The sequence below is a fragment of the Mus musculus genome, chromosome 5 (genome assembly GCF_000001635.26).
Source record: "Mus musculus strain C57BL/6J chromosome 5, GRCm38.p6 C57BL/6J".
In the NCBI taxonomy this organism is placed as follows: Eukaryota; Metazoa; Chordata; class Mammalia; order Rodentia; family Muridae; genus Mus; species Mus musculus.
This window is the reverse complement of record NC_000071.6, coordinates 34367845-34391306: the sequence shown is the minus strand read 5'-3', so window position 1 is coordinate 34391306 and position 23462 is coordinate 34367845. Positions and strand designations below refer to the sequence as shown.

The 23462-nt window shown below is 41.8% G+C and overlaps 1 protein-coding gene across 1 annotated transcript in view; it reads right to left on the bottom strand.

The window, feature by feature from the left end:
- Fam193a (family with sequence homology 193, member A) overlaps positions 1-21374 on the bottom strand; it is a 116526-nt gene extending 95152 nt beyond the window's left edge. The window contains exon 1 of the mRNA NM_001243123.1: positions 20880-21374. Coding sequence (NP_001230052.1) covers positions 20880-21101 — 222 coding nt within the window. The 5' untranslated portion in view covers positions 21102-21374. The remainder of the gene's footprint in view (positions 1-20879) is intronic.
- Positions 21375-23462: the final 2088 nt, after the last annotated feature.

The window sequence follows — 23462 nt, the reverse complement described above, 5'->3', positions numbered from 1 at the left end:
AAGACAGCAACAGTGTACTCATATACATTAAATAAATAAATAAATAAATCAATCAATCATTAGAAATGGTTCTTTGGCCGGGAGGTGGTGCCCACACCTTTAATCCCAGCACTCAGGAGGCAGAGGCAGGCGGATTTCTGAGTTTGAGGCCAGCCTGGTCAACAAAGTGAGTTCCAGGACAGCCAGGGCTACACAGAGAAACCCTGTCTTGAAAAAAAGAAAGAAAGAAAGAAAGAGAGAGAGAGAGGGAGGGAGGGAGGGAGGGAGGGAGGGAGGGAGGGAGGGAGGGAGGGAGGAAGGAAGGAAGGAAGGAAGATAGATAGATTGTTCTTTGGAGCAAATTTCATCTATGTCGTTAGGAAATCAGCAGTTCAGTTCACGGGTCAGGAGTGGCAGCTCAATAAACTTGCAATTATCACCTTTAACTAAATTGTACACAGTGCATATTTCATACATATGTTATTGCACAAATGTATATTACCTGTGAGAGTTTACAGGTTTATAGACAACAATGAAATCAAAGCAACCCTGACAAGATTCATCCTTAAGGATGCTGAAATGCTGAGACATATTTATTCCAGCATCCTGCTTGATCTTACCTTAGAGTGCCTTGATGCTGTTTCCTCAAAAATCTGCATCCAGCACAATTTCAAAATGGCTAGATTATTTAGCATCATAACACTGTTCCAGTAAGGACTTCAATTAAGCCCTAAACTTTCTCAGTATACAGAATCTGGACAACAAACGCTACAGCTATCTTTCTTAAGACTGACCAATATCCACCGGGCGTGGTTGCACATGCCTTTAATCCCAGTACTCGGGAGGAAGAGGCAGGCGGACTTCTGAGTTCAAGGCCAGCCTGGTCTACAAAGTGAGTTCCAGGACAGCCAGGGCTATACAGAGAAACCCTGTCTCGGAAAAAAAAAAAAAAAAAAAAAGACTGACCAATATCCAAAATTGTGTGTGTGTGTGTGTACAAGCAAAAGGAAAATGACGCCCCCAAATCACCAGGAAGCAATTTTAAGAGAGCAATGCCCTCATTCACAAAAGGTGGGGTGGATGGTTTTTGATCATTCAATATTCATGGATGGATATTTGTCATCATTTAAAAGGGTAGGTTGCTAGTTAATTGTCTTGACCAGGGAGGAAATATAATGAGGGAGATTAGATTCAGGGATTTCTTTTTCTTTCCTCTATCCTTTTTTCTCTCCTATCTAGTGTTAGCGAGAAAGGGGTGGAAAAAGGATAACCAAAAGAGGGAGGTAGGGAAATGGGAATAATAGGCATAATGGGTAGATTATTGAATATACTCTTTAATTATATAGAGCTTTCTACTAGCCAAAAAGGTATAGATCAGATTGTGTACTGATATAAAATTAAGGTTATATTTGGTATAGATCTTTGTACATTAATACAAAATTAAGGTCTACTTGGTTACAACATACTATGTAGCAACCTTTTTAAAGGTATTATAGCTATGTAATTCTTAACAATCCAAGGATAAGTTCTAGTACAAACTGTTTAGGAAAATTTAAAAATGTAAGTTAGTAGTCAGACAGTCAGACCCATGGTCATGTTAGATACTAGTTTAGGTAATTACAGAAATATGTTTCCAAGGTTAAACAGATAGTAAATAAGTAGAAACAATTCAGATATACTATACATAAATGGATGGTCTTCAAAAACCTCAGTGATCTACAGAATATGGTCAAGATAATTTATTAAAAGGTCTTTTTTGACAGTGAGAAAGGTCTGTTACTGGCAGTATCCCCATTCTACTTCAAAGCAGATGACGAGCATTGAAGAACCTCCATATGGAATCTGCTTCAAAAGTGGCAAGCTAGCCACTGGCCGCAGGAAAGCTGACTGCCAAGCTTTACAGTAACTGGATCTTTCAAAATTCCTCTTTCACAAAAAAGTTTCTCATATACTGGGCCAGAAGGCTGAATATGATGCTCCAACAACAGAGCAATTTTGGGGGACTGTAGAGGCAGCCAGCTTTCTCTGTCTTATTTCTATAGTTTTGGAAGCTACTTGCCTACATACTCAAGTAATATTATTCCTTCTCAGGTCTCAGATTGGATTATAATCTTACATATAAGTTTAAGTTGTGTAAGATTTAAGAAAATGGTTTGGGTGGGCTGGTGAGATGGCTCAGTGGGTAAGAGCACCCGACTGCTCTTCCGAAGGTCAGGAGTTCAAATCCCAGCAACCACATGGTGGCTCACAACCATCCGTAACGAGATCTGGCGCCCTCTTCTGGAGTGTCTGAAGACAGCTTCAGTGTACTTACATATAATAAATAAATCTTTAAAAAAAAAAAAAAAAAAAAAAAAGAAAATGGTTTGGGGCTGGGGTTGGGGGGGTGGGGGAAGAGATGGTTCAGTGATTAAATATTGGCTGCTCTTACAGGTTCTGAGTTCAATTCCCAGCAACCACATAGTGGCTTACAAAAAGGGGATCTGATGCCCTCTTCTGACATGCAGATGTAGATACAGATAGAGCACTCATACATAAATAAATCTTGAAAAGGTTTTAAGTGTAAGAAGATGTTTTAGGTTCATAATTCAAGTTGTGATAGAAACTGATTTAGGTATAGAACTCTAAACTCACCAAGATAGGCTAGATAGTGGAATATTTTCTCCAAAGCTGCCAAATATGTATGGACTGGACAGTGTGACTTTAAAGCTTACCTAATAGTTTTCATAATTGTTATTATTGTATATAGTTTATTATTGTAAGAGAAAAGGCCTTTATTGGACTAAATGGGGGAAATATACAAAGAATTTCTTGCCTGAAAGCATCACCAGTCAATAAGATGCTGATGGCCTATTATATTAGCAAAAGGTAGGAACTAGGAGGTGGGACATTCAAGAGAGAAAGGATTCTTGGGTAGTCAGATGCAAGAGTAGATTCCCCACAAATGCTAATCGAGATGGTCTATGAAACGAAAAGAAAGGTAACTACCCGTGTGGCATGACTTAGACTAGTTTAAACACGTTAATTAAGTTACAAGCTAGTGGGAACAAGCCCAAGCTTATGGCCTAAGCATTTATTCACAAATAAGAAGCTTCGGACTCTCATTTCAGGGAACTTGGACACAGGTGGAAAAGCCCATGGTTACAGCAGAGGACCTGGAGTTCCTAAGTTCAATTCCCAGCACATACATCAGGCAGCTTTCAAGTACCTGTAACTCTAGCTTCAGGGGATGACTCTGACCTCCTCAGACACATGTGAGCACACATACAATCTTCTTTGTTTATTTTTGGTTTTCCAAGGCAGAGTTTCCCTGTGAAGCCCTGACTGGCCTGGAAGTTACTCTGTAGACCAGGTTAGCCTTAAAATCAGAGATCTGCCTGCCTCTGTCTCCAAGAGTGCTAGGATTAAAGGTGCCTCCTGAAAACAAAAATATTCTTTAGGAAGAAATATATAATTAAGCTGGGGTGGTAATACAGTCATATAAACTCAACACAAAAGTGGTGCTGGACAAGAAAATAAAAGAGTTCGAGGCCAGCTTCAGGTACATAGGGAGTCTGAGGCAACATGGGCTTTATGAGATTTTTCTCTCAAACAATCAATAATTATTTCTTATGACTAATCCACATCATGAGAGACATATAAACCAATTCTTTCATTACGGTTGTGGACTACAGCTAGATGTCCCCTCACCTCATCCAGCTTGCTTAGAACATTTTCTGAGAGTAGAAAGCATGACACATGACATACCATAAATTCTGGTGGCCATGGTAAGGACTGACACACCTCACATGCTGGCCTTGCATGTTTTATAAAATCTTTCAGTTCACTACGATTGAAAAAAAAAATCACAAATATATTGCTGAACTCTTTCTAGGCAGTGGTGATGCACGCCTTTAATCTCAGCATTCTGGAGGCAGAGGCAGGCAGATCTCTGAGCTCAAGACCAGTATGGTCTACAGAATGAGTTCTAGGACAGCTAGAGCTACACAGAGCAACCCTATCAAAAACAACAAACAAACAAAAACGAACTGGCGAGATGGCTCAGCAGGTGAGAGCACTGACTGCTCTTCCGAAGGTCCTGAGTTCAAATCCTAGCAACTACACATTGGCTCACAACCACCCATAATGAGATCTGACACCGTCTTCTGATGTGTCTGAAGACAGCTACAGTGTACTTATATATATAATAAATAAATCTTTAAAAAAAAGACACATAAACACAAAAAATTCTAATTCTTTATATCATTTAATTCAATGGCTTGTAATATAATGTATTTTCCTTCATATGCAGTGTTGTAGGCTTAAGACACACACACTCAAATACATGAAAAACAGAAAAAAGATAAGGAGACTATTTGGGGAAGAAAAGGGAACCAGAAACAAGGTATAATGACAACGTATAAGAAGAGAGAGTTGGGACTGGAGAGGTGGCTCAGCGGTTAGGAGCACTGACTACTCTTCCAGAGGTCCTGAGTTCAAATCCCAGCAACCACATAATGGCTCACAACCATCTGTAATGAGATCTGACACCCTCTTCTGGGGTGTCTAAAGACAGCTACACTGTACTTACATATAACAAATAAATAAATAAATAAATAAATAAATAAATAAATAAATGAATAAATATTTTTTAAAAGGAAGGGGGAGTTGGGCTGGAGAGGTGGCTCAGTGGTTAAGAGCACTGACTGCTCTTCCATAGGTCCTGAGTACAATTCTCAGCAACCCCATGGTGGCTCACAAACATCTGCAATGGGGTCTGATGCCCTCTTCTGGTGTGCCTGAAGAGAGCAATGGTGTACTCATATATATAAAATAAATAAATCTTAAAAAAAAAAAAGAAAAGAAGTGTCATAATAAAATCCACTATTTTTTAGGCTAACTGAAAAAAAATTAATCTGAGCAGTGGTGGTGCATGCCTTTAATCCCAGCACTCCAGAAGCAGAGGCAGGCAGAGACCCAGGACAGCCAGAGCTATATAGAGGAATCCTGTCTTTAAAAAACAAACAAAAAAACAAAAAAACAAAAAAACAAAAAAAAAAATTGAAGTGTAAACTACTGGTTTCTTTGGAGACTCAGTTGTGCCATGTGATATTTTTCTGGAAACTATGTTTTTTGCTGAAGCAAACACACCGAAAGATGTTTTGCTAAGAACAGGCACATGGTGTTTTCCTGGAGGCAGCCTGGAAAAAGGACATGTAATGTTTTCCTAGAGGAGATGCCTGAAAAAACACATGATGTTTGGAAAGCATATAAATATAGCCAAACACACAGTGGGAAATGCTGGATGATATTGGTACACATTGCCATGGTTGAACTTCGACGACACTGGTCTTCACTGACACTGGATGGTATTGGTACGCCTTACTATTCTTTGTTGGTCATTGTTTGTCTTGACTTCATAGAGAGAAATGCACCAAAAAACTTCTAGTGGTGTTCTGGTGGCTTCTTGCTGCTTCTGTGGATTTGGACCTTTGGCAGCTTCTTGCTGCTTCCTTGGATCCGGCCAACTGGCAAAACCTTACAGTTTCTTCTGGATCGACCTGCCATCATAAATATGTTTGTGAGTCCTGCCTTTGCTGATTCATGAATGATGTCTGCAAGTGGATAAAGCTGCTGCTGATTTGTGTGACCTAAACTGCTGATGTCCTGACAATGCAGATTGGATTTGCTCCAAGGAAATATTTCTAAGCAGGTCCACATCCTCCTTTGCACTATTACCCTTTCCTTTCTACTACACCTCTGGTGGGTAGTGTGCTAGAAGGGAGGTTAAAGCATTTAAGAACCCTTCTAAGCCTACCAAAAATTAGTTTAGGTCATGAAAAACAGCGTACCATATTTTCTGCATTCATAAAGAACAATAAATATGTATACAGAACAAAGGTGCTTGCTTATTGGTGAGGAGGGGTCAGAACAGACAGAGTCAAGTCAGGCCCTGAAAACAGATGAGACAAGGATAGGAATGGACAAATAAGTGTTCCTGGTAGTCAGTGGAAGCCTCTTTGCCAACATGAGGAAGCTCAGGCCCAAGGACAATGGGACTGATGAGAAAGGCACAGAGGCACCCAGACAACTGAATTTCTGGAGAACTTGGCTCGTGCATACACAGGTCACATAACATAATGCACTAGAGTGAAGCAGAAGAGAATCCATAAGAGCACCTACTTTTCCCACACTGATATAAAACATAATTTATGAATAATTACACACACACAAGATCTGGTGTGCTATGCTCAATGGTAGAGTACATGCTAAGTACAACCAAGGGGAGGGGAGATGGCTCAGAAAGTAAAGGTGCTGTTGCCAAAGCCTGACAACTTGAATTCAATCAGGACCCATATAGTTGGAGAGAACTAAGTCCTTTAAGCTGTCCTTCATATACTGTAGCACACACGTGGCCCCTCTATACACACAAATAATAATACCATTAACAAAAATTAAAGAAGGGATTGAAGAGATGCCTCAGTGGTCCTGAGTTCAATTTCCAGCAACCACATGGTAGCTCACAATCATCTGTAATGTGATTCGATGCCCTCTTCAGGTGTGTATGAAGACAGCTACAGTTCACATACATAAAATAAATAATTCTTTTTAAAAAGTTACAGAGAAGAAAAGGGAGAGAAGCAGATATTGGGAACAAGCCAAATTCAATTAGTCAGCTTTACTGGCAGTGTCTGCTGAAAACAGCAGTCCCTTTCAAAACATATAGAACCACACATAAGATACCACTAGCTACATCTACTATTTTTCTTCTATACCATCTCTCAGTTACTCAGGGCTGTTGTTAATATTCAACAAAATGAATTTACATCTGCACAAGAGATCGCTGTTTTTCTTACACAGTAAGGTGTCACATTTTTCCATTTTAACAAAAACGATTCAAAACCAGAAGTCTTTAAACAGGTGAAAAACTCACTTCCCAGAATAAGTGTGCAGCACAGTAACGATTTACTTATTCTTAGCAAACACACACACAAACACACACACACAAGACCATTCTACACACCCTTTTCAAAACACTCATACAACAAGGTTTTCTCAGTAGGCAATTTTCTACTCATTGCTAAAATGGCACTTTCATCTTGAGAAGGCAAATTAAGTATTTTGTGAAAAAATACGGAACTTACTAGGTAGCTTTCTACTGACAACCACTTAGAAAAAGTAAGTAAATTTAGTACCTTCATATTCAAAAGAAGAAATGCTTTTTTCTTGGTCACAATCCCCATTCTCCTCCTTACAAAACACTGCAAAGACTGAGAAACTCTCTCCAAGTCTCCCAATCCAACCTGCTGCTATCAGCACCTCTCTGTCTCATTGGAAAATAAGCTTTGCCAGTTTCTCCGTCTGAAACTTCACAGAAAAAAACGGCTGCTCCATCACCATAAATATCCATTTTGGGCCATAAAATCCTGTTTATCTAAGAAACAAATTCAAAATCTATCTGTACACTCTACGACACACTAATCAATCAGAATCAAGGCTGACTCTTATTGTAAACACCTATCTTTCATCATCATTTGTTTTCTCATCTGCCAAAGTTTCTATGAATATTCCAAAAGTGTTTGCTGACAAAATAAGGTTACTTCTGTTGCTGCCACATGGCTCTTTACGTTATTTCTGCCACTTGCCCACTCTTGCCCCTGCTGGAAAAGCTTTTCCCAATGATAGATGGCCAATGTGCCCCACAGTTCTGGAAAGGTATGACAATGTTGCACACTGACTCTACTACTCCACAGCAGAGAGCTACACTTTTGTACTGGAGACCTTTCTTGAAATCCAGCAGAGATCCAGTTCAGCAGACCTTTCTTCCCTCCCCATTTAAAGATTTTTTTTATTTTATTTTATGTATATGAGCACACTGTAGCTGTGTGGTTGTGAGCCTTCATGTGGTTGTCAGGAATTGAATTTAGGACCTCTGCTGGCTCCAGTCAACCCTGTTCTCTCCAGTTGGCCCACTTGCTCAGGCCCAAAGATTTATTATTATAAATAAGTACATTGTTGCTGTCTTCAGACACACCAGAAGAGGGCGTCAGATTTCATTATAGGTGGTTGTGAGCCACCATGTGGTTGTTGGGATTTGAACTCAGGACCTTCAGAAGAATAGTCAGTGCTCTTACTCATTGAGCCATCTCACCAGCCTCTCAGCAGACCTTTCAAAACTGTTGTAGACAACCAGCTCTCTGCCAATGCTCACCAGGCAGAGCAGCTTCTACCCCACCAAACAGACAAAAAAAGCTAGAAACCTTGAGCCATTTTAACAAAACTTTATAAAACCTGGAGTCTAGTGATTACACTGAGTAGGACATGACTTTAGAATGGCTGCAAAAGTTATGGGTGGTATTTAACTTCTGAGTGCTTATTTTTAAACATTTTGCCAACTGTAAATGCTACATTTTCCTTCCCTAATCTCCCTAATCTCTCAAGGGTGTTAGGCAGATTTGGACACTCAGCAGTTAAGAACTCTGGATTCAGCCATGCAGTGGTGGTGCACGCCTTTAATCCCAGCACTTGGGAGGCAGAGGCAGGTGGGTTTCTGAGTTCGATGCCAGCCTGGTCTACAGAGTGAGTTCCAGGACAGCCAGGGCTACACAGAGAAACCCTATCTTGAAAAAAACAAACAAAAAAAATTCTGGATTAACTCTGGATTCCCAGCACCCGCATGGCAACTCACAATCACCTGTAACTCCAGTTCCAAAAGGATCTGACTCCCTCTTCTGGCATCAACAGTTATAATGTATGCACATGATGCAAAGACATACATGCAGGCGAAACACCCATACCCAATGAATAAATAAATAAATAAATAAATCTAAAAAAACAAGAGTTGAGGGAGGCAGAGGCAGGCGGGTTTCTGAGTTCGAGGCCAGCCTGGTCTACAGAGTGAGTTCCAGGACAGCCAGGACTACACAGAGAACCCCTGTCTTGAAAAAAACAAAAAACAAAACAAGTCGATATGAATTTCAAATCATCCTTGAAAGTAGATTATCAGTTTTACTTAGATCATTTTCATAATTTCATATAGCTAATAAGCATCATGTGAAGAAAGTTAGTGGGCTCTGTCACAAATGAGCCAGTGTTTCATGTGTTTTTACTAATAGCAGCATCTTCAACCCATGGCTTCTATACCTGCTTGTTTTATGTGTCTACTTGACACAAGCTAGAGTCATCAAAAAGGAGTCTCTAAAAGATCCAACTGTAAGGCTTTTTCTCAATTAGTTATCCATGGGTTAACTAATAGCCTAGCCCACTGGACAGTGCTATAACAGGGCTGGTGGTCCTAGGTTCTTATAAGAAAGCAGGCTGAGCAAACAATGTTAAAGCAAGCCAGTTAAGCAACAGCCCTCCATGGCTTCTGCATCAGCTCCTGCCTCCAGATTCCAGCCCTGATCGAGTTCATGTCCTAACTTCCTCCAATGATGGACTATGATCTGGAAGTGTAAACCAAATAAACGCTTTCCTCACCAACTTGATATTTGGTCATAGTGTTTCATCACATCAATAGAAACCCTAACTAAGACAGCTTCTATTCTGAGAATCATTTTAATTAAAAGCAGACAAGAGAATCTATGGACATACTGAAAACACACCCTTTGGTGGTTTGAATAAAAACAGCACCCATACATTCATATATTTGTATTCTTAGTTCCTAGCTGATAAAGTATTTAGGAAGGATTAGGATGTGTGTCCTTGGTAAAGTGGTGTGTCTTCACTGAAGGAAAATCAAATCTGTTTCAGAAGCCTGATTTGAATTCCATCCCCAGAACCTTAATAAGGCGAAAGGAGAATTTGCCACCACAAAATTACCCCAACTTTTACACATGCTTCATGTAATAATAACACTGACACACACTCATATGCACAATAGAGTAAAATAAATAAAAGACACCAGACAATGAGATGGCTCAGTGAGTAAAAACTCTTGCTTTTAGCAAGCCTGATGACCTGAGTTCAATCTTGAGACTCTTTTATAAAAGATAAGAGAAATATAAAGGGAAAGTTGACTGAAGGGAACACAGAAACTATTAATAAGCTTTTCATAAACTTAATTTTCACAATTATTCTTTAATCCAAGTTTTATCTGCATATTCTCTCTCACGGTTTTTATTTTTGTTTTGTTTTGTTTTCCTTTTGTAAATTTTGCTATGTTGCCCAAGCTGGCCTCAAGCTTTCAAACCCAAGCAACCCTCCTGCCTCTGGCTCAGATACTACAGGAATTACAGGAGTTACCCATTTTGTAAATCTAAAAATCATTCCAAAATAACAAGTGTAAGAAATGGCTCAGTGGCAAGAGCACTGACTGCTCTTCCAAAGGACCTGTATTCAATTCCCAGCACCCACATAAGAGCTCACAAATATCTAAAATTCCAGTTCCAGAGGATCCGACACCCTCACACCAACATACATGCAGACAAAACACCAAATTAATAAATTATAAAAAAAAAAAAAAAAAAAAACAAAAATCAGGGGCTGGAGAGATGGCTCAGCAGTTAAGAGCACTGACTGCTCTTCCAAAGGTCCTGAGTTCAAATCCCAGCAACCTCATGGAAGCTCACAACCACCCGTAATGAAATCTGATGCCCTCTTCTGGTGTGTCTGAAGACAGCTACAGTGTAGCTGGATCAATAGTTATAGTGTTTGCTGCCAAGCCTGATGACCTGAACGCATGCCTAGAGTCTACCTAATGGAAGGAGAAAACAGATTCTTCCAAGCTGTCCTCTGGCCTCTAGACGCTCATATATGCTTGCACATACAATCAACCAATTAATAAATATAATTTTTAGAAGCACATAACTTAAATAACAAAGGGTCAATTTACAAATAAATAAGTAAAGAACCATAAGTGGGTATGAACCAAACACAAGAGTCAAAATACAAACTGAGCACACTGTAAGAAGTCAAAAGAGCTTGAGGGAAACAGCTCAGTGAAAGGACTTGTTATGAAACACTAGAACCCAGTTTAGATCCCCAGAAAAAAACAAAACAAACAAAACACATGTGATTCCAGCCATGAACTGTGGAGACAATATTCCCTGAGCAGCTCTGGGTTTGCCGGAGACCTATCCTCAATGAATGAGATGGGAGAGCTATGGAGGAGGATTCCCAGCCTCCACAAAAACACATGCAAAACTATGAACAAATATAATTGTCTGACACCTGAAAAATGAAACAAGAAAATAAATAAAAGGAAATCAGCAAAGGGAACATTCCAATCAGTCCTCAGTACTCTATCAGCAGTAGAAAGAATTAGCACAGCAACAATGGAGCAAACCCTGAACCAACTGAATCTAGCTTGTGTTCAGAAAACACCCCATCCAATAATAGAAAATCATTTTGGTACACATATTAACATTCACAGACCCAAAAGAACTTCAGATTTATGGGGGAAAAAAAGTTCTTTTTTTAAAAATTCACAATAAAGAAGTCTCTGACCACACTGCAGTTACTATAATTCACTCACTGAGCTGTAATGCTAGCAACTCAGGAGGCTTGGCAAGATCAGCCCACCTGGGCTACAAAGCAAGATCTTTAAAAAACAGGTCTGGGGTGGGGGGCGTGGCTCAGCAGTAAAGAGCACATACTATATACCAGGCATGGTGGTGCATGTCTTTAATACTACCACTTGGAAAATAAGGCAGGTTGATGTCTGAGTTTGAGGCCAGCCTGATTTACATAAGTCTCAAACAAACAAGCTAGTAAACAAAGCGCACCCACTACTCTACTCTTGTGGGCTATATAAGTTTGGTTCCTAGCACTCACAGCCTAGTGGATTTATAATCCCAGTGCTTGGAAGGCTTAGGCGGGAGGACCACTGTGAGTTTGATAACAACATGGGCTACATCGTGAGTTCCAGGCCAACCAAGGCTATACAGAGAAACTCTAGGGGGAAAAAAGAAAAGATAACAGAGAGAAATAAAAGTAGGTAAGGCACAATGGTGCCTGTTTGCAATTCCAACACTCAGAATGAGACAGTAAGATCAGGGGTTCAAAGTCTTCAGTGACACTGAATTTGTGACCACCCTCAGCTACTTGAAAGCACCTCTAGAAACCATTAATAGACCAACAAGATGACTCAGTGGGTAAGAGCAGTTGCCCTGTAAGGCCGATTCTGAGTATCACAGTAGAATCCACAGGAGAAAGAGGGAATTCCCTCCAGAAAGTTGCCCTTGGACTTCAAGTGTTCTGTACACATTTGTGCCTACCATCACTATCACATCATACAAACATACAAATGCTCACACACACACACCAATTTTTTAAAGTAAAATAATGGGCTAGAGAGATAGTTCTGTGGTTAAGAACACTGGCTGTTCCTGCAGAGGACCTGAGCACCCACATGATGGCTCACAACCAACCATAACTAGGTTCCAGAGAGTCTGACACCCTCTTCTTTCCTCTGTGGTCACCAGGGATAAACATGGTACACAGCCATACATACATGCAGGCACATAAAATAACACAAATCTTTTTTTAGAAAAGTAAAAGGGTGAGATGCTAATCATATAGCTCAATATATATATATATATATATATATATATATATAAATAAAGTATCATATCTCAGAGGCCAGCAACTTGCCTAATAAGACCCTACATTCAATCTCCAGTACCAGAGTGGAAGAAAAAAGTCAACGAACCTGAAAACAAGTTACAGAGTGCTGAGAAAACAGTCTACTGATAAAGTGCTTGCCTATTCAAGTACTAAAAAAAGAACAAAAGCAAATTATAGATGATCTCTAGCTTATATTAGTTTGACTTATTGTCTTCCTTCTCAACAACCTCATGATAATGTCAAAGGAGGTACTCAGTACTACTTTAAACCTGGAAAACCCATCTTTTTCTATAATTACACACACACACTCACACACACACACACACACACACACAAGGTGGGGGTGGAGAATGCTGGTCTGACTCTTCAATGCGGGCAGTTGGCTCTGAGCTGCAGTTGGTCGAAAGATCCAAGGCAAACAACTGATATTCTAACAGTGCTCTCTGATACTAATATACAACTCAAACTTAAGTGTATTAATTAAGTGCATATGATATAGAATGTCTTATCAGGAATGAAAAAGGAAACAACAAGGACTAGAGAGAGTAACACCATTAAAAACTTTTTCAGAGCCGGGAGTGGTGGCGCACACCTTTAATTCCAGCACTCGGGAGGCAAAGGCAGGCGCATTTCTGAGTTCGAGGCCAGCCTGGTCTACAGAGTGAGTTCCAGGACAGCCATGGCTATACAGAGAAACCCTGTCTTGAAAAACCAAGAAAGAAAAAAAAAAAAAAAACAAAACAAACAAAAAAAAAAAAAAACAACTTTTTCAGACACTAAAAGGACATAAAGGGAAGTCTTGGGGAGCCAGGACACAAACAACAGCCATAACAGGCAACAGAAACAAAAAGTTGGCTACCAGGGCACTTACTTTTTTTAACACAGGAGACATTTCACCTCACTATTCAGCATACAGAAATGTTAAGAGTGAATCTATGCCGGGCAGTGGTGGTGCATGCCTTTAATCCCAGCATTTGGGAGGTAGAGGCAGGTGGATTTCTGAGTTGGAGGCCAGCCTGGTCTACAAAATGAGTTCCAGGACAGCCAGGAAACCCTGTCTCCAAAAACCAAAAAAAAAAAAAGAAAAAGAAAAAAAGTAAATCTATGGGCTCAGCAGTTAAGAGCACTGACTGCTCTTACAGAGGTTATGAGTTCAATTCCCAGCAACCACATGGTGACTCACAACCATCTGTAATAAGATCTGATGCCCTCTTCTGGTGTGTCGGAAGACAGATACAGTGTATTCATTAATGTAAATAAATAAACAAATAAATCTTTTTAAAAAAAGAAGAAGAAAAGAGTGATTCTAAGCTGTACAGAGTTACACTGATCTGTGTGACTAACCTTTGCCTAATATGCCCATGTCAAACAGCTATCATCCACCTTGGTTCTCTCTGATACCACCCAGCCCAACTGCTTAGGGATGGTACTACCCACAGTGGGCTGAACCCTCCTAAATCAATCAAGAAAATGCCCCACAGGCCAATTTGATGAAGGCAAATCTTCAATTGGGGTTCAGTCTTCCCATGTATATCAAGTTGACAACCAAGAATAACCATCACAGCACTAAACTACTGAAAAAGACAAGAAAAAAACAACTTCAACCTTTATTTATAACGCCAACACTATACTAATAAGTCAGTCAGGAGCAATATAACTTTTTAGAAAATAGCATCATGATACAGCAACAATCACTGAAATATCAATACTAGCAAGTAGCAATTCTTTAGCCCCACAAAAAATTTAATATTGAAAATTTAAAATGAATATACTATGACCACAAAGGGATTTAGTTCATGAATGCAAAATTGGTTCAATATCCAAAATCAGTAATACTATTACTACATTGACAGCATTAAAAAAAAAAAAACAGAATCAATTATTTTAAAACTCATTTTTAAAAATTTAACATCTGCTAATAAGATTCTCATCAAACCAGAAATGGGAACTTTTTATATAATATAATGGGTAGCTACAAAAAAATAAATAAATCTCCAACAAATATACGTAACGGTGAAAAACTACAAGCTTCTGCTCTAAGCTCAGGTAAAAGCAATATCCACTCTCACCACTTGTAGATGATGCTGTAGCCAGTGTAATAAGTATCAGCTGAGCGGTAGTAGAGCATGCCATTCCATTGATCTCCCCATGCAGAAGGCAGAAGCAACAAGATCTCAGAGTTCGAGGCCAGCTTCGTCTACAGAATGCGTTCCAGGACAGTTGGGGCTACACAAGCAATCCAATAAATAAATAAGTAGACGGGTGGACAGATGGACGGACAGACAGCGGAAGCAGGCAGATCTCTAAATTCAAGGCCAGCCTAGTCTACAGAGTGAGTTCTAGGACACCGGGGGTTACACAAACAATCCAATAAATAAATAAATAAGTAGGTAGGTAGGTAGACCAACCGACCGACCAACCAACAGACCTACGACTAATGAGTAACTGAAAATTAAAAATTTGAAAAACATGATTTGCAAAGTTGGGGGCGGGGAGCCAAAACGTGGGAGATCTAGGTCAGGAAGTGGGAAGAATATCAGCGTGTGGCATGCACAATAGACCTTGGGTTCTATCTCTGGACTAAAAATAAAGGAGTTACTTAAAATAGTTAAAAAAGTAAAATTTGAAATAATGAAATTTACACACATCTGAAACAACATAAGCTATATGGTCTCTATGTTACATGCAGAAAACAAGACAGCCAATTAAGAGAAAAAAATGCGGAGAGATGGCTCAGTGGTTAAGAGCACAGACTGTGCTTCTGAAGGTCCCGAGTTCAAATCCCAGCAACCACATGGTGGCTCACAACCATCCATAATGAGGTCTGACGCCCTCTTCTGGTGTATCTGAAGACAGCTATAGTGTACTTAGATATAATAAATAAATAAATAAATAAATAAATAAATAAATCTTTTTAAAAAAGAGAGAAAAAAATGCTACCATTTCACCTTTTGGAAGATTCAAAATATTAACTGTCAATTTTCTACCAAACTGATCTATGTTGAGATTTAAGGTGTTTCTATTCAGTCCCATAAAAACTACTTCTAGGTATCAGCACGCTGATTCTGAAATGTATGGAAACAACAACAAAAAACAAACAAACAAAAAAAACAGAATAAAACAAAAATGATTCTCAGAAAAAAGAAAATTATTAATTTTTTTTTTCATCTCTACAACAGTTAAAGCTCTAAGGGCTGGAGACATGGCTCAGTGGTTAAAAACAGTTGCAGCTCTTCCATGGAATCCAGGTTCTGACCTTTGTGGACACCAAGCACACATGAGGGGCACATATTACATAAGAAAATACTCACACACATATAAATTTAAAATAAATCTTTGAAATAGATTTTTTTTTTAAAGTGGTAATAACTGCTGACAAATAAAAGACAAGATTGGAAGAAAATGTCTACAAATCACATGTAAAATCTTGTACACAGCCGGGCGTGGTGGCGCACGCCTTTAATCCCAGCACTCAGGAGGCAGAGGCAGAGGCAGGTGCATTTCTGAGTTCGAGGCCAGCCTGGTCTACAGAGTGAGTTCCAGGACAGCCAGGGCTATACAGAGAAAGCCTGTTTCTGTTTCGAAAAGCAAAACAAACAAACAAACACAAAATTATAAAGAACTTTCTAAACTGGAAAAATAGCAATCCAACCAGAAATGAGCAGTTCTGAGCTGGACAGTGGTGGTGCACCCCCTTAAGCCCAACACTCTGACGGCACAGGCAGGCAGATCTTTAAGCTCAAGGCTAACCTGGACTACAAAGCAAATTCCAGGACAGCCAGGACTACATAATGAGACTTTGTTCTTTCTTAAGTAACAGTGAGTGTCAAGAATAAAGAGTGGGGGAGAGTACAATTGTACAGGGATAACAGGAGTATGTTTCTGATTAATGAAACTGTCCTGTACCTTGACTGACACAGTAACCTCAAGAGACTCACATGCGTTAAAATCAGAGTAATGAGGTTGGAGGCAGAACTGAGCAATAGGTAGTAAGCATGCACAAGGCCCCAAGGTCAATCCTTAGGATCACAAAGCTGGGCACAGTGGTATACTATTACAGTTCTAAGTTCTCAGAGAGGCTAAAGTGAATGATCACTTGAATTCAGGAGTTTGAGACCAACCCAAGCAACAACACAACATCTGTTTCCCAAGACAAAACATAATTTTGCTATACATTAACTTTTTAAAAAATATTTATTTATTTATTACATGTAAGTACACAGTAGCTATCTTCAGACCCTCCAGAAGAGGGCTCCAGATCTCGTTATGGATGGTTGTGAGCCATCATGTGGTTGCTGGGATTTGAACTCAGGACCTTCGGAAGAGCAGTCAATGCTCTTAACTGCTGAGCCATTTCTCCAGCCCCCTATACATTAACTTTTAATAAGCCTACAGCAGCATCACTTAGAAAAACTGATCAGTTGAACCTCAAGTCACATATCTACATACTCAGCAATTCTATTCCCAGAAACATGCCCAATTCAAACAGTGCCCATGCACATCAAAAGGCACAAGCAGAAATGTAAGCTCATTCACATCAGCCTTAAAGCATCTCAATGTCCATCCACATTACATCAGACAGACTGAGGAATTTTCACAGTGTAAAGTGTACATCCTATATAGAACAACAGCAAAAAGCAATCTTACCCTGGAGTCATCACAAATGAAAAGCTGAGCCAAAGCACTGAGGCACAAAACAACCCTTTTTGTATAAAACTCACAAACAAGTGGAAGATATAGCCAAGACAGGTATCACACCTTGAAGTGAATGATGAAGGAGCACAGGGCACTGGAACACTCATGTCATGAAGCACTCTAAAAACCTGCCACAACAGGGCTCTCTGTGATGGCACTTTTTCTAAAGCCTGGATTGTAGTTAATGTAAGCTAAGTTAAACTAGTAATCCTTTAAAGCACCTCAAGTTCTAGATTTTTTTTCAAGCTACTTCCTCAGATCACAAAGCAATGTGAACTACAAGTGTGCCTTCACCTACTACAAAGACCCAAATGAACACCAGACCCTGAATACCCTCTAAGATCAAGAGGCACTTGCATGATGGCCTTAGCCCATTGTTATCTACACTCCTAGTATCAGGATAAAAGGGGATTCATTATTACAAATGCCTATAGTCAGTGACAGGGTTTTTTGGGGGCTTTTTTGTTTTGTTTTGTTTTTTTCCGAGACAGAGTTTCTCTGTGTAGCCCTGGCTGTCCTGGAACTCACTTTGTAGACCAGGCTGGCCTCGAACTCAGAAATCCGCCTGCCTCTGCCTCCTGAGTGCTGGGATTAAAGGCGTGTGCCACCACGCCCAGCTCCAGTGACAGGTTTCTGACTTTAACTTTCAGTTTGAAAACTCCTTTTGACCCCTACCTTAAATGGCATCCTTTTATAAATCTCACACATCATTACAAAAATAACCTTAAATCCCCATTCCAGCCCTGTGTGAATATGTCACATGTAATCTGATATTCCAACAACTAATAACACAGGTCGATTTCCATAATAGAAGGAACCTGGGTTTTGTAAGTATATATGACTAAATGTTAGATAATTATTTTGAAAATACAATTCTCATTATGTAGATAATGTTTGTTTCTGTACCTAATATCAAAATATGTAAGTGCCAAAGGGTGGTAGAAAAACCCTTCACTAGTTTATTTACAAAACAGAAAAACGCTGTTAGTTGTCTCAGGCTTTAATGCCATTCACTTTCTTGGTCCATGAATAACGCTCACTGCAGATTTCAAATTTTGAAAGCTTGAAGCATGTGGGAAAAGGAAAGAATAAGCTTCAGAATGCCCACCATAGTCTTTGTGGACAAGACTTTCCTATGTAAATCCATATGCACACAATATTTTACAAAAACAGCTCTGTGCTATAAACACCTATAATCCTTTCCACTTTAATGTATCATGAACATTATGAAAATCATCTTAAAATAGAAATGCAAAATAATTAGATTTACTCTTGATATGCTTCACCTAACTGTTCACTGAGTGAGTAGTCTAACCATTGCACAAGCTCAAGTCCAAGACCTGAGTCCAAATTTCCCCATTTCACAATTAGAATAAAAAACAAAACAACAACAAAAACATTAGCCCTATTATCTAGAAGCAGAACCCCTAAAAAGACCAGCTCAGCATCCTGAAACACAATGGCCACAATCATACATCACTTACAGACTGCCACTAAACACTGCTTGCAATCTTCCCTACATTTATTTGTTTAATCTTAAGCCTAGGATCTGAGTGCCCAACAAGGAGTACAGGTCTGACACCAAGCACAAAGGAACCTCAGAAACTTAAATCTGTGCAACCTGCACCCTGAGCCTTGGACACCAGAGTTTACTTCTGGACCAACAATTTCACAAGAAGTTACCCATACCCACATTTCCACTAACTAGCTCAGGAGCCACCTCAAATAAGATAGTATAACCTACAGTTCTGTGCCCAGCACTAAGAGCAATGTGGGACTCCCTACTAAGGATAAGGACAGTCCTTCCTGTCCTTTCTTAGTCACCTTCTGGTTTGGTGACCTAGAGAGAGTAGAGGAAGCTCAAGACTTCTCTCTGGGAAGTACAGGTCCAACAGTTACCTGACATTGTTATGCATACCTGTGCTGTGCCATATAAGGCACCCAAAGAGCTTACCATTTTGTATGGAAACTGGATTTTCAGAGTTCTGTGGAGCTGGGTATGATGGTGATGCTTTTAATCCAAGCAATAGGGAGACAGAGGCAGGCAGACCTCTGTTGAATTCCAGGTCAGCCTGCTCTACATAATGAGTTCTAGGACAGCCAAAACAGAGAAAGACCCATTCTCAAATCAAATCAAAACAAAAAAGATCTCTGGGGTTACAAGGATATTTTTAGTTCTACTGCTATGAAGACTTGTTTTGTATATGAGGAAAACACAAAAAGATGTTTAAACTAAACACACCTTAACTTTAAAATACAATAAAAGCAATGTTTTTACATGATGTATGTCTAAATTCAATAACGCACAGAGAAATGTGTGAACAAGTATTTTATTAAGGAAATGAAGTAGAACAGCAAAGACCAGAAAAGACTGGGAATCCTTTTATGAAACTTTTTTGTGTATGATTGTTTTTAATGGTGGGTGATGGCCCAAACTCTTGATGCATAATAGTTCAACACAAACAATTCTGTCAAAATTATGCATAATCTGAGTTTGAAGAGCTACAAAAAGCAAGTTATTTCAGGTAATTCTATGTTATGTTGCAATTACTCAATCCTACCTAGCACGAGGTATGAGGAGTAAGGCTCCTTGTTAGCAGCTGGTCTTCACTGTACATACAGAAATGGATGTACTTCACTTCCAGCTCCAGCAACCACTATTACCCTTTCTATAAAGCTTTCGAACAGGCCAACCTCCCACCTTCCCCTTCCAGCAAAAGCAAAGGCGACCCACAAAGTCCCAAAATGAAAAATCACAACCTCATTTTAAACTAGAGCTGTCCAGAGTCAAGAAAAAGGCCAAACTCTGGAAACTCAAACCCAAGGACAAACCCCAGATGCTAAACAAATGTAACAATACTCCGCGAAGAAAGCTCCCAAAGTTGCACCAAAACTGCAGAGAACACCGGGAACAAATAAGGAAAACTTAAGTATTTATCCATTACTGTACTTTCTTGCAACAACATGAGCATCAAAACCCATGCCCATCCCCAACAATTTTCTCAACTGCTCTCAATACATACTGTGCCAACACAATATTCCGAATCTCATTAAAAAAAAAAAAAATCTGCCTCATGACTTGGCACACAAATACCCCTTAAAGCTTTGGTTTCTTCACTGTGGATGTCTTTTTAAAAGAAGATAACTTGTTTTAGCAACCTTACAAGAACGCAACTTGAGAGAAACCCATAATCATTCGGTGGCCAATCCAATCTATAGAACCGATTATGCCAACTGCATCCCACGTACCAGCACTATCTTCTGAAACAGAATAAAAGAGACAGCGGTCCATCCACAGCATGCCTGCGTAAGTAAACCTGAAAAAATAGTTACCCCAACCCTTGCGACTATCCTCAGCTGACACTCCTGAGGAAAGAGACCCCGGCGGCTCCCGAGAGCTTACAGCAGCAGGCACAGAGGGCAAGACAGCCGCGCCCGTGGTGCGCCAGGCGGTACCCAGAAACTTCTAGGGGGCACTTTTCAAGGCCACAGTCGGTGTGCCTCGGGGGTCCCGCCGGCGCCGCCCTCCCTCCGCCGCGCTCGCGCCCGGGAGGAGCTGTCAGCTAGGCAGGCGCCGGCCCGTTATCCGCCGGCCGCGCCCGCCCGGCCGCTCGTGAGGGGGCGGCGGCCGCTCCCGCCCGCGGACCCCTGCTGCTTACCTCGAAGTAGCCTCCGGCGGCACCGCCCGCACCCGCGCCCAGAGGCCCGTGGGCCGCCGCGCCGCCCAGCAGGCCCGCCGCGCCGGGGCCCGGGGCCTGGGGGCCGCGCAGGGCCGCCGCCGAGCCGGCCTTGCCGCCCGAGCCGCCGCCACCCGAGCCACCGCCGCCGCCGCGCTTGTTCTTCCGGCGCTTGGCTCCGCGCTTAGCGTCGGCCGGGCTCATGGCGGGAGTGAGGGACGGAGGACGGCGGGCGGGGAAGGGGCGCGGGCGGGCGCCGGGCCGCGGGCGGCGGCGGCAGCGGCGGGCAGGCGGAGGCGGCGGCGGGCGCTGCGGCCGGCCGGGCGGGGGGCGCGGCGCGGGGTCTCCTCCCGGGCTGGGAGGGCGGGGCGGACGGGATCTGAGGGGCAGCTGCTGGCGAGAGCGACGCGAGTCCACCGGGCCCGGTGCCGCCGCTGACCAGAGTTAAGAGTCCAATATGGCGGACACAAGGGGAAAGGGATCCCAGTTTACGTCGGGGGAGGGGGGAAGCAGCGGCAGGGGGAGGGGCGCGGGCGGCCGCCCCCCGCACTCCGCCCTCCCGGGCGGCGCGCCCCTGGCCTGGGACCCCGCCCCCGACGCCACGCGCGAGGCATGCCGGGAGCTGTAGTTCCAGCCGCCCGCGGCTCCGCCCGGGCGTGTGGGGCGGGACCACGACTCCCGTAGGGCCACGCGCAGTTAGTCGTGCGGGGAGAGGGTGTGCCTAGGGTGACGTCCGGCGCCGCGTGGCCCTGTGGAATCTGTAGTCCGCGCACGGACGGAGCTGGAGGCGGGCGGGGTCCAAGAGGGTCTCGCAGTTCCAACTCTGGCGGTCTCTCAGTTCCTTTAGTACAGCCTCCTGCCAAAGACCCAAGCTCTTGCCCTGCTCGTAGTGGGCCCTGCTGACTTTGGCCCAGTCCAGGTTCGAGCGTGCCCCTTTCACCTGTCGCTGTGTGACCTTGGCCTATGCCAGGGCCAGTGGAAAGAGGGCCGGCATCCGCCGACTGGTAATTCACTGCATCTGCGCTGACAAGGCCTGCAGTAAGCAGGAGCCTGCCTCACTCCTTCCTCGCTTCTCTTTAAAGTCTCCATACTTAAAGGAGCGCTTCCTCAGGCCATCGCCCATGCTATTCATCACTTTCCATTCACCACATACCAGGAGGACTTTAGTTCAGGACAGAAGTCTGGACCACTACCTAGAAACCTTGTTCCTTGGCGCCCTGCTTATCGCCTATAGGTACAAGGACCCAAACCAAAGGTTTCCCGCAGTTCATACCTATTTTTGATTCCATCAGTGGAACCAAGTGCTATCTGTTGAGATTAGCATTGCGACATACAGACATGCGCTCCTGAACCATCTCCTATTACCTCCTAGTTAGTCATTCTGGCCCAATTCAGCAATTCTGACCCATTTTTCACCCCAAACCTGAGCAGCCCAATGTGATGAACCCCGTTTCAATGACTAACTTCCCAATAGAATGAAGGTCCCTCACCCAAACAGGTCTTGGATAGCTCTGATATTAAAGTGTAGTAGGATGCCAGGCTAAATCTCCCTCAGTACTCCATAGGTGGGCAGTGTCAGGACCGCCCCTTCCCTCCATTTCATCTAAGGAGTCCAGTTGAATGCCTCCCTACTTCCATAACCACTTTGCTTTCTTCTGTTCTTGGCACATTGGCATGGAGTTGAAATTTTTAAGTGTCATTAGTATCCTAGAGGGCACAGGATATAGAAGTGCTTGCCTCCACCATAATCCCAACCCCTTGCAGGCACAGGGCTGGGCATGCAGCACTCCAGTAATTGCTAGGTGAATGAATGACCATTTGTCCAGCAGTGCAGTCATTCTCTGTCAAATCTCCATTCACACATACACTCTCCTGAGAGGTGCTATTAGTCATAGTCTATGGATAAGAAACAGGTTTATAGGTGCTAAGGATGTTGCCCAAAGCCACTCTAGTTTTCAGAGGCAAGGCCCAGATTCTAGCTCAGGTATAACTTTGGGCACCAACATAAGTGTATGTACAAAGACACTTTGTTTCTAGAGCAAATGAATTCACAGAATCTCTAAGCTTCTATAAGGAGGCCGAAGAGGGTTTTTTTTGTTGTTGTTGTTTTTGGTTTGGTGTTTGTTTTGTTTGCTTGGTTGGGTGAGTTTTTGGTTTGGTTTTTCGGTTTTGCTTTTGTTTCAGTTTTTCAGACAGCATCTCACTGTATATTTCTGGCTGGCTTTGAACTTGATATGTAGACTATACTACTCAGAGATCCTCCTGCCTCTCAGCCTTCCATGTTCTGGGACTAAAAGTGTGTGCCACCACCAGCTTCGTTTTATTCTAACCACCTGGGAGAGCCATGGAAGGCTTTTAAGCAGGGAATGCCATGGAGATGCATACTTCGTTTTATATATTTTAATTAAATTTGAATAAGTGCTTGCTTGCCTGTATGTATATGTACCACATGTATACCTGAAGCCAACAGAAGGCAGAATATCATATACATAATATATAGTGTTTTATTATGTAATATATATGTTTATATTATATATTATACTTAAAATATGATTTATATGTGTA